This window comes from Dendrobium catenatum, unplaced genomic scaffold (genome assembly GCF_001605985.2).
Source record: "Dendrobium catenatum unplaced genomic scaffold, ASM160598v2 fragScaff_scaffold_133, whole genome shotgun sequence".
In the NCBI taxonomy this organism is placed as follows: Eukaryota; Viridiplantae; Streptophyta; class Magnoliopsida; order Asparagales; family Orchidaceae; genus Dendrobium; species Dendrobium catenatum.
Window position 1 is genome coordinate 5,258,426 of NW_021318595.1, and position 12,388 is coordinate 5,270,813.

A 12,388-nucleotide genomic window follows, 5' to 3' on the forward strand; every position below is an offset into this window, starting at 1 on the left:
TGTTTTCAACGTTACAGATTGGGATTTGCATTGAATTCCATAGCTGTATAGACTAGAATATATTAGGAGCTAACTTCATCCTAAAGCACAGTCAGGAGACCCTAAGGCTAAGGCTTTATTTGGAATGATTTTTTTTTTCTATTTTATAAAATTGTTATAGAGAAAATAATTTTTATGAATTATTGTGAAAAATAACTGACCAGATAAAAATAATGATAATGATCTGACAAAGAAAACAGTAATAAAATTATCTCAAACAAAACGCAAGAGACTCAATCCATATGACTGCACAATAGGCAACAATGATAACTTAAAACTCTTTTGTGGAATAATTTATAGCTGCTCAACAGAAATGGTGATCTTGGGTGTCTAAAAGGCTATAGCAATGCAAACACATCAAAAGAATTAAATTAAAAAAAAAAAATGCTAGAAGAAATTCATTACAATATTTAAACCAAGAGATCATTCAGACTACATATTTATACTAAAGTGTACATGTTCAGCCTATCTGCTTAACAGACATACCAAACCAGACAAACTCCAAAAAGAAAAGTCACAAAGATGTTCGTATATGCAAGAACATTGATCATAGGAGTAGCTTGAGAGAAAAAAAGGGGACCTAAGTTAGAAAACATAAAAATGAACAGAGGCCATTAAGGATGTATTTGGACAAGGGGTTCTTTCTTTCCTTCTTTTTCTACAATTCATTTCAATCCTAAATCTAACTTTCGGTGATTTTGAGAGCATTGGGGTGGGAGGAATTTAATGGTGAGGGTGTTAAGGAAATCAGGTTGTAAGGAATAGTTCTCCAGCCTTAGAGCTACGAAGATTTTCATGAAGCCACAAAACATAACTATTTATCACTGATCAATAGGTTCTGTGTGATCCTGCACGGCCATGCGTTCAGAAACATCAGCTAATGACTTGAGGTTGCACCTGATCAAAGCCTCTACAAAAAAGCAAGTCTCGTCCTTGGTGTTCCCTTCGGGCACATCCACTACAAAAGATTCAATCACCAGAGTTCCTGGCCTCCCATCAATGATTTTAGCATGTACACTAATTATGGAAGAGTAATTCTGCCAAAAAGATTAAAATGAAAGTGAAATCAGACAACTGAAACCCAAGTCAATAAGTGGAAATGTAACTATATAAATTTCAAGCATATAGTCGGCACAACAAAAGGCTGAATACATTTAGGCTTTGTTTGGGACGGCTTTCTTTTTGCTTCTTAAAGCATCTTCCTAGTATAAAAATTTTAATTATTGTACTAGGAAGCTGCTTTAAAAAGAAGAAAGAAAGCCAACCCAAACGAAGCCTTAGTAAAGTCTGCCATTCCGGCTGTACAATAGGATAACCTCAACAGCAGATACAAAATTTTATGCGACCATTGCAGTGACAGATAAGAAAAACACAAGTTTCTTATGGGGCATATAAGGAAATTTAGAAAATCTAGGACTTAAAAATGAAGAGGTAAAAAAAAAAAAAAAAGAACAAGCTTTAGGAGACGAGTGTAAGCAGCTTGATCAAATGGTACATTGATATTAAACTAGTTTATGGAATAAACGAATGGTGATATGGAGCCAAAAGAAGTGGGTTGAACATATTAATTATCAGTAATATGGCTCAAGTGATTTTGAACATATTAATTATTATTGAAATGGATTGAAAAAAAATGCAAAATGGTGTACCTGTCATATATATCACCCGCATGTGTCCTATAGTATATCCCAATACTTAAGGCTTCATAAAGGACCTAAAGTAGGCCTGAACATCGCTTTACACCAATGACAAGTCTAGTCATATAAGTGCAAGCAACGCCCTTGCATAGAGGGCGACAAAAACTATGAATGTCAAGGACTTGACACATAATTGGCCATGGACAACAGTGTATGATGTTGTCCAATGAAGTACATGCAATAAAATAAGACACGAATACAGCATGACAAGAAAAAAACATATGATAGTAAAAAAAGTAGGCTATGACATTTTGATGCAGTCAAGATTTATATCATTTTTTTCTTGTATTTTAAATGCTATGTAATTTTATTTTGTATGGCCCTATGATGAAAAATCCATGATCACGCAGTGTTTGGTGCTCTCAAGTCGGTTCATACAATTGTCATTCCACATGTGCTTTCTTCTCCTTTTTGCTAGTGGCTACTAAATTTTGCCTGATGGTTGCTCGGTTTCCCTACTAGTTGTTGGGTTTCCCTGCTGGTTGCTCGGTTTCACTGCTGTTGGCTGCTTGATTTTCCCTTTTATTGAATCCTATGATGGAAACTTTAATTCCTCATTGCATGAGCTGAGTTTGATGGTTCTTAATGGCTGATTTAGAGGAACATTTTTGTGAGCTAATAATTAGCTTTTCTCTTCTTTCACCATATAGTAGCTGAATTTCATTGTGCAGGAGTTTTCGGAGAGTGGTCATTTAAAAACCTGAGGGTTTCTTCTTAGCTTGTGAGTTGTCTTTTCTCTAACCGCTACTTCTTCCTCTCGGTCTTCTTTCTACTTCTTCTCTTCACGATTTCCCTTCAACATGTATCTTTCTTCTATAAACTATTATGAGTTGTAAGTGGGCTTCTGTCATGTTTTACTAGTACTTGCCGGAGCATGGTCTTGTGCTGGAACCTAATTCCTGTGGCGGATCACTGGCTTGTCCATTCCTTTGAGCATATTCCCTAGTTTGTGTTTGCATGAGAGGTAACCATTCGTGGTTGTTCCGAGGGTTTATAATTTATGTGTTTTTTTATTTGTTCTGCCTTATGCGACTTCCTAACAAATTTCCCATATTACTTTTCAACTAAGTGTCTATCATTTTGGTATTTGTTTATGTGATATGAAAAGGAAGTATCTTAGTTTGTATTCCAAGTATGCTCCTATTTGGTTTAAGAACTTAGGTTGCAACACATAACATTGACACAATGTTTTAGGTTATTCATATAAAATAGTGTACCCATCATACCAACACTTAAGGCCAACAGCTCCTAAAGGACGAAAAGTGGCCTCGAACATCGCTTTACATCCATGACTAGTCTAGTCATATAAGTGCAACATCCTTGCATAGAGTGTGAAGTCAACTATGAATGTCAAGGACTTTACGCATAATTAACCTTGGAAAATAATGTATGATGTCATCCAATGAAGAACATGAACTAAAATAAGACACGAACATAGCATGACATGGAAAAAACATATAATAGTAAAAAAAGCAGGCTATAATATATCATGGAAAAAATGTTTTCTTTCATAAGTTATTCATATAAAATATTGTACCCATCATGTGTCCTAGTATCCCAATACTTAAGGCTAACAACTCATAAAGAACCAAAAGTAAGCGCGAACATTACTTTCCACCCATGACTAGTTTAGTCATATAAGTGCAACGTCCTTGCATAGAGGGTGACGACAACTATTAATGTCAAGGACTTGACACATAATTGGACTTGGACAACAATGTATGATGTCAACCAATGAAGTACATGAACTAAAATAAGACACGAGCATAGCATGAAATTGAAAAAACATATAGTAGCAAAAAAGGTAGGCTATGACATATCATGGACACAATGTTTTCTCTCATAAGTTATTCAAATAAAATATACTATAGGGTGAGACAGTTTATATGCACTGTAATGCACCTTAGTCCCATGCCTTTCTTTGCTCCTCTCAAAGTGCAGTGCACCAACCCCTCACCACTTTGAACAAATGGTGTTGAACATTGCCTTAAACAACTAACAGTCACAACTGACCCTAACCTTTGCTATTGAATATGATAAAATCCCTCTATTTTACTGAAGGACTCACCCAAATGAAAGAAAACAAGTACAAAGAAACCCAACACGGCCTAATTCAACCTATTTGACTTAATTTGAGTCAATTATTCATCATAATCACTTCAGGAAGTGCATTAATCATATAATCAAATAAGCAATGATCCTAAGGACGGTAAGACGACACGCACACCCTTCTATTGAAGACAAATTGGCCATTTGTCTTTCATCATGCTTCACAATAGCAGAATGGTGCAGCTCACAAAATCAAATCATGAAGAATCTACGGCTATATGGGATAAATTACCCTCCCAACATTCTTTTGAGGAAGGCTAATAAGGCTCAAACCATAAATTAGACTACTCACTGAGTACTTTTGCAATATGGGATAAATTACCCTCCCAACATTCTTTTGAGGAAGGCTAATAAGGCTCAAACCATAAATTAGACCACTCACTGAGTACTTTTGCAAAATTCGTAGGTGTGGTTGGCCCTCTATCAAAAATGGGGCCCTCAAGTAGATCATATTCATTTGTTAATCCCACCCATTCACAATGAGAGGCTCCCACTCGCCGAATCTATATCAGTGCAATTTCATGTAAACTATAACCTACTCCAATCAGTTTTGTTAAATAAGTTCTTTAAATTATCAAAAACTTAACTCGAGTATCAAAAAAACTTCCTAAAGGTTTGCCCCTCAAGGATGCACCAACCCCTAGTTCTCAATTGTTAATGTTCAAGACATGCTACTGAGCTCATGTTGTTTCAACTTTCCAAACTCTACCCACATTGAAGATCTTTACCACATGTTAAAGTTATAAAACATCGAATGGTAGCAAATGCAATTAGAGCTAATAGGCCGAACAGAAATCAAACTTATCCAATAACTGCAAACAGAAGAAATAGCATCAGTCGAAATTTGCTCCTTCACCATGAGAAGTGCCGGTCAATCAAATTTATGATGGCAAGATGCAATAATAAATGCGCTCAAATATAATCTAAAATAGCATGATGGCAATATTAAATCTAAAAACATAATAGAATCCTAAAATTCACATGCAGCTTCACTAGATGCCTAAACCATTAGAATATTTCTCAACACAACCAAACAACTTTACAGGGTAACGCTACAAATGCTCAAGGAAAACGATTTCAAGTCCGCAGAAAAAAAAAATGACAGCAAGCACATTTTCAATAGCTTATCACAGACTCATGATTGCACTAAGCCATTGCATCACATTAATGCGGGGGAAAAAAAATCAAAAGAGTGATTTCAAACCTTGAGTCTATGATCCCCTCCAACGATCTTGATGCTTAGAACATGTTCGTTGTCATCAAGGAGCTCTAGCCTCTCCATAGAGGTAGTGGCCGGCAATCCCGACTTAACATTAACTTCCCTAACACTCCCAATCTCCATATTCCCCTGCACCACACATCGGCTAATGAACGGCTTGTACTTCTGCGGCTGATCAAATCTCCTCACCAAAGACCAAACCTGCCAACACAATTGAAACATAAGCATCCACAGACCTAACAAGAATTTAAAGCTCAAGGCTTAAGAAGAATCGCCCTTTAGAAGGAAATCCACTTCAACAAACAAAGCAATACATTTACAAAAACACATTTCTAGCAATTCCATTTACAACATCAAAGAAATATCAACTTTCATCAAAGAGAACTTAAGAAAACCCATTCAAACCCATACGCTTAAAAGAACAAGATCTCACGAGATGAGCAGGAGCTTTGATGTGCTTGACTAGAAAAGAGCTGCACTGATTCTCCTTAGGATCGCGGCGGTGGTGCCTCCGGACGTACTCCAACTCCACTTGCCTGTTTCCATCAGCGAGCATATCACCGGACCACCAATTCTCCCCACCACCACCAGCCAGATCTCTACTCCGTGCCGTCCTCCGACAATCCCCGATCATTCGGATGCGCACAAGACCCTAACTCCAACCCGAATCCTCTCTATCTCCTCTCTGTCTCTCCTCCCCCTGTATAACTCTTTCTCTCTCCTCTGCAGATATTGATAGTTTCCTCCGCCGTTTCTTACAAGAAAACAAGTAGATATCTAATCTGACACAACATTTTTAGGCGGATAATGTTTAATGAATGGTTGAGATCAATCTATGAGAAGATCTACGGCAAGTAGAAGTGAACGTAGGAACTTTATATGCGAACGCTTGCATAGCAAATTACCGAACGAGAATGCCGTTCAATCCTATCTTCGTCCAAATAAGAATTACAGTAATACCCTTAATAAAGGAAGATTAGTGGTACGCCAGTTATCACGCCGCCCTAGAAGCTTCTGATGATTGTTACTCACGGTAACATTACCGCACAACGAGGATCATTGTTTGCGTTCTCCACATTTGTGGGCGACTGGCGATTGGCCCGTCGACTCGAGTTTGAACGAATCATTTTGCTAATATAAAATAAAAAATATCCGCCGACGGCTAAACCAATTAGCATAAAAGAGTTAGAGCGAAATATTATAAAATTCGTTGTAAACGAAATCTGGGCAATTGCCGCATTGAGGAGAATTTTTATTTGGTCAGGTGACTGATATAGTTCTACATTCGGACGTTAGTAAAATAGTATCACGTGTTCTTAATCTTTATCGTGCGGCCCGACAATCCGACCCGGAACGGTCCCGGGATTGTTATGTTCGTGTATTGCTAGGTATTACTCGGTATTGCTAGGTATTGATCGATTTTGCTCGGCAATAACGAGAAATATCATTATGTGAAGACCAATATCGAGCAATACCGAGCAATACCGAGTTTCGTTAGGTATTGCTCGGTATTGGTCTTTACAGAGCGATATTTTTAATTATTGCTAAGCAATACCGAGCAATACCTAGCAATACGCAAACATAGTAATCCCGGGTTCCGGTCCGGGTCAAGTCGTCGGGCAGCGCGGTAAAGAGTAAGAGCACGTAGCGACATGTTATTGGCGTCTGAACGTAGAGCTAAGTCAGGACACCTGACCTAATAATTGTTCCATTGAGGGACAACCTATCAATTAACTAGAATGTGATATTCATCTGGTATTTAGCGGTATTCAATATAGATATCGAGTAAAAAAAAGATGAAGCACATTTTAATTGATCTCCAAATATAATTTGGTGTCAACATAGAATAATTTATTTAGAATTTAGGATTAAATTCATTCCAATATAAAATAAATAATATCTCAAATTTGTAAGGAATAATAAAAAAGATGTAGGATTAAGAAAAGAAGAAAAAATTATAGCACTAATAGGAGCATAAGGTGAGATATGCCAACATGTCAAGAGAATTTCAAAGATCTCTTGTAAGGATTTCCCCTTCTACTAAAGGTCCCAAATAAAGGGAGAGGCGGTAGGTGGTTTAAGGAGAAATCCTTCTTAGCTTTCTGGCCACAAATGTCATGTGCTTCCATGAAGGTGAAGATTTGGGGGCACAAGGCTTCCATAGTGAGCAATATTTAGGCTTACATCAATGATCAAGAAGCTTGTTAGCAATTAAAAAGTACCAAATGAGCAAGCAACTATATGCATGATAAAGGGAATTAATGGTAGGTAACCCAAGCCCACTAAGTTTCTATAATGGCCTTCATTTGCATTAGATTACTGACCTGTAAATGATCCATTTGAAATTTCTTTCATACATGAAATCTTGGTAGGAGCGTTACCGCGTTGTGATGACGAGTACAACAATGTTGCTCTCTTTGTATTTTGAGTTCTAGAATGAGCGCGACATAGTGGAGTTGCAGTGCTAACCTCTCGTGTTTGAAACGTTTCAGGCTAGTGCTACTAGGTTGTGGATTGGAGTGTTGCGACGCCACTAAACTTGTTTTTTAAATATCAAAATTAATTTTATATATTCTATACCCTAAGCTATTCCCTCCCTCTCCATCATTTGGTTTGTTGGCTGGCGATGAGAATAAGAGAAGTGCTAGAGAGAAAATGAGAAAGAGATAAGAGAAAAGCTACTTTTCGATCATTTTTTTGTTTGTTTCTCTAGTTATGAAAAGTGTTTTAGTCATTGTAGTTAACCTTCATCCCATGTTTGATTTTATTAATTTTGATTTATATATTTTTTAACTCTTCAAAATTTGATAAAAAAAATATTTTTTTCCTAATTGAGATGATTTTCAACATGTAACATTTGATATTTGATAGACCATATAGAAATTTCACATGTTAGTTGTGTACATATGTTTAAATGAAATAAACAGAAGAAAGAATATGTAAAAATGTGTAGAGCTAACATATTCAAATATAGTCATAAAATACATTATATGCATAAATGTGCTAGTAATTGATCTGACATACATTTTGGCATAATGCATATATTTTGATAAGCACACTAGGTGGATTTACATGTTATAATAATTGTACTAGATGTATACATAATAATGGCTATTATGTGATTTATATGGTTTAGTATGTGTGTGAATGTAAGAAAGGTTGGTAAGAAATAATTGATTGATTCAAGTTGGCTGGAGATATATTACTCTATATAGAAGGTGGGTCATCATGAGTTCCTTAAAATAAGGCTTATAGTGTGATCCTAAAAGATAAGAAAAGGAAGGCATACAGATATTGATATGATATGATGATGGATAGAAACAAATGGCTTCTTAAATGAGTTTCCTAACTTGTAATTGAGAATGATATGATTGATTCCTATTTATATGACTAATATATAGTTGAGACTAATTCATGTAGGGTTAAAATAGTAGACCTAAAATAGGAAAGTATCACAAGTGTTAGATGTACTATCTTTTTTGAAATATGAAATGCATATATGATAGAATTGCAAATAAATTAACATAATATAACATGGAATAATAATTCTATAAATGATATGATATGGCATCAACATGATACATGATATGACTGATATAGGTACATAATAAGAATGATAACAATGATATAATATTACATCAAGCATTACATTTATACATATTCTACATGATGTCTGATACACATGCATTGATAATGAATATAAAAATACACATATTCCTGATTTGATATATTATGTTTTAATTTCCATGGTTATAAAAATGGTACAATGTACTTATAATTTTTATGATATTGCTTACTACTTATTGAGCTATAATGAAAGCATTGATTTATACTATTTATGTGAATAATGTTGTTCATATTGATTATCACATGCTCTTATTGTTATATATTCATACTAATATGTTCTGATTGATAACATATATATTATTTCAACTTCCATGTATTAATTATTGTTATAGGTTCAGGTAACTTGGGTTAGGTAAGAGTAAGGGCCCAATAGAGTAAAGCTGATTTGAGATTATTGTAGAAATAACTCTTTTATTTTATTGTTCATTTTTTGTAGCTAGAAAGTTTTGTGTAGACTAATGTGATAAGATTTTTAGCAATTGTATATAATTTTTGGGATATAAATAAAAATGTGCATATTAATGCTTGTCAAATGAAATGATATGATATTTTCTACATCTTTCTTTTTATATGGATGAATAATAGCTTTAGTTTGTAATTAAAAGATAAAAGATTTAATTTTTCCCTTTTGGATCTTGGGTTGTGATAAATTGTTTGACAAATTTTGTTACATATTTGGGCTCAAGTCTTGTGATTTTGATGATAACAAATATTATTATTTTTATTTACTATGCTATCTCCTAATGATTAAAGTTCTTGGGTAGCAGCAGTTATGGCCATGAGGAAGTTCAAAGAGTGATTATGAATGATAGCACTAACATGAGTGTAAGGTGAGATATGTCAGCATGTTGAGAGATTGTCAACAATCTCTTGTAAGGATTTCCCCTTCCACTAAGGGTCCCAAATAAAGGGAGAGGTGGTAGGTGGTTTAAGGAGAAATCCTTATTAGCTTTACCGGCCACAAATCTCTGGTGCTTCCATTATGGTGAAGATTTGAGGGAGTGTGGCTTCCATAGTGAGCAATATTTAGGCTTACATCAACGAGCAAGAAGCCTGTTAGCAATGAAAAACTACCAAATGAGCAAGAAACTGTGTGCAAGGTAAAGAGGATTAATGTGGAGTAACCCAAGCCCACTAAGTTTCTATAATGGCCTTCATTTGCATTAGATTAACGAACTAAAAATGATCTATTTGAAATTTCTTTCATATATGAAAATTTAGGTAAGAGCGTTGCGGCATTGTGCTATCAACAATGTTTCTCTCTCTGTAGTTTGAGTTCAAGAATGAGCGACATAGTGGAGTTGCAGTGCCAGGCTCTTGGGTTTTGAAAAGTTTGAGGCCGATATTATGAGGTTGTTGATTGGAGTGTTGTTACTCCGCTAAACTTATTTTAAAAAAAAAATATCTAAATCGATTTTATATATTCTATACCCTAAGTTATTTCCCTCCCTCACCCTCATTTGCTTTTTTGGATGGGAAAGAGAGGAAGAAAAGTGTTAGAGAGAAAATGAGAGAGAGAGAGAGAGAGAGAGAGAGAGAGAGAGAGAGAAAGAGAGGAGAAAAGCTACTTTTTGATCTTTTTTTTATTTGTTTCTCTAGTTATGAAAAGTGTCCAGGACATGGTAGTTAACCTTCATCACATATTTGATTTTATTAATTTTGATTTCTATAATTTTTATCTCTCATAAATTTGATTAAAAATATTTTTCTCCTAATTTAGATGATTTTCAACCTGTAACATTTGATATTTCATAAACCATATAGGAATTTCATAGGTTAGTAGTTGTGTATATATGTTTAAATGAAATAAATAGAATAAAGAATATGTAAAATGTGTAGAGCTAGTGCATTCAAATATAGTCATGAAATGCATTATATGCATAAATGTGCTACTAATTTATCTGACATACATCTTAGCATAATACGTATATTTTGATAAGTACACTCGGTGGATTTACATGTTATGATAATTGTATTAGATGTATACATAATAATGGCTATTAATTGATTTATATGATTTAGTATGTGTGTGAAAATAAGAAAGGTTGGCAAGAAATAATTGAGATATTCAAGTTGGCGGGACACTTATTACTCCATACATTAGGTGGGTCATTGGCAGTTTCATTCAATTATATATATATATATATATATATATATATATATATATTCTACATGATGTCTGATACACATGCACTAATAATGTATATACAAATGCACATATTTCTTATTTGACCTGTTATGTTATAATTAGCATGGCTATAAAATTGGTATAATGTACTGATAATTTATATGATTATTGCTTACTAGTTACTAAGATATATTGATATCATTGATTTCTACAGTTTAAGTGAATAATGTTGTTCATATTGACTATCACATGCTCTTATTGTTACATATTCATACTAATATGATCTGAGTGATTACATGCATATTATTTCAGCTTCCATGTATTGATTACTGTTATAGGTTCAAGTAACTTGGGTTAGGGTAAGAGTAAGGGCTCAATATAGTAATACTGATTTGGGGTTATTGTAGAAATAGGTCTTTTATTTTATTGTTCATTTTTTTATATCTAGATAGTTTTCTATAGACCGTTTTGAAAAGATTTCTAGCAATTGTATATAATTTTTGGGATATAAATAAAAATGTACATAATAATGCTTGTCGAATGAAATGATATGATATTTTATACCACTTTCTATTTATATAGATGAATAATAGCTCTGGTTTGTAATTAAAAGATAAAAGATATAATTCTTCCCTTTTGGATCTTGGGTTATAATAATTTGTTTAACAAATATGTTTTCTTCTAAGAGATAGGATACAATTTTCAAGAATTAATGTTACCCTTATATATGAACCTATCATAGCGTTTAACAGTATACTTAAAGTAGCTTTTGAGTAAAATGGGGTCCCTACTCTAGTAGACAATAGTATTCAATATAGTAAACTTCATATATTGGAGTCTTGCAGCTACAGATAAAAGTTTGGCCTTCCAACTATCTAGCATAGAGGTGATTTTGAGCATAAGAGGTTGAAATTCAAAGATCTAGACTTTCTTACTAAAGAGTGGTAAGTTAAGGCATTACATGGAGTTTCTCACCATATTGAAGTTGAGGATATTGCAAATTTTAATGGCATTGGGAACATGAGAGGAAAATAAAGTGGAAGTTTTTTATGGTTAATGTGAAGTCCATAAACAAAGCCAAAATATTCTAAAATATTATTAAGGGAGGTAGTATTTTAAACTACGGCTTTTTCAGACACTAGAAAGACATTAGAACATTATAAGTGAGTAAAGTGATACTAGATAAGTTCCCATCAAAATTAAACACTTTCATGAGTCCCATTAATACAAATAGAGTAATTAGCCTTCAACATTATGGAGTCACTTAGCTTTTAATTGCTGAATGATCCAAGAATCCCAAGCAGAATGGTAAGTGGCAAGTTGATTGTTGACAGTTCTCATGTTAGAGTTTGGGTGAGTATTGGTTAGGTCCATATTTAGCTATTAAAGGCAAGATGCTTGTTGGCTTTGGAGGTTAGTAATGTTGTTGGAGAGGTAGCTTTAAGAGATCAATTTTTTGGATTTTATAAGAGCCTTTAAGCTTTTAATTTTATAGTATAAGGAGGAGATAGGACTACTAGTGGCATTATGGGTGAATATAGAAAGGAGGGCCTCCTTGGTTTATTAATT

At 34.2% G+C, this 12,388-nt stretch overlaps 1 protein-coding gene across 1 annotated transcript; it reads right to left on the minus strand.

The window, feature by feature from the left end:
• Positions 1–414: 414 nt before the first annotated feature.
• Positions 415–5,818, minus strand: LOC110107172 (abscisic acid receptor PYL8-like). The gene is made up of 3 exons (XM_020837360.2): positions 5,498–5,818; positions 5,050–5,265; positions 415–1,076 (listed from the first exon to the last, which is right to left on the minus strand). The coding sequence occupies exons 1-3, from the start codon at positions 5,696–5,698 to the stop codon at positions 861–863; spliced, it is 633 nt and encodes a 210-aa protein (XP_020693019.1). The 5' UTR covers positions 5,699–5,818; the 3' UTR covers positions 415–860.
• Between the last annotated feature and the right edge of the window lie 6,570 nt (positions 5,819–12,388).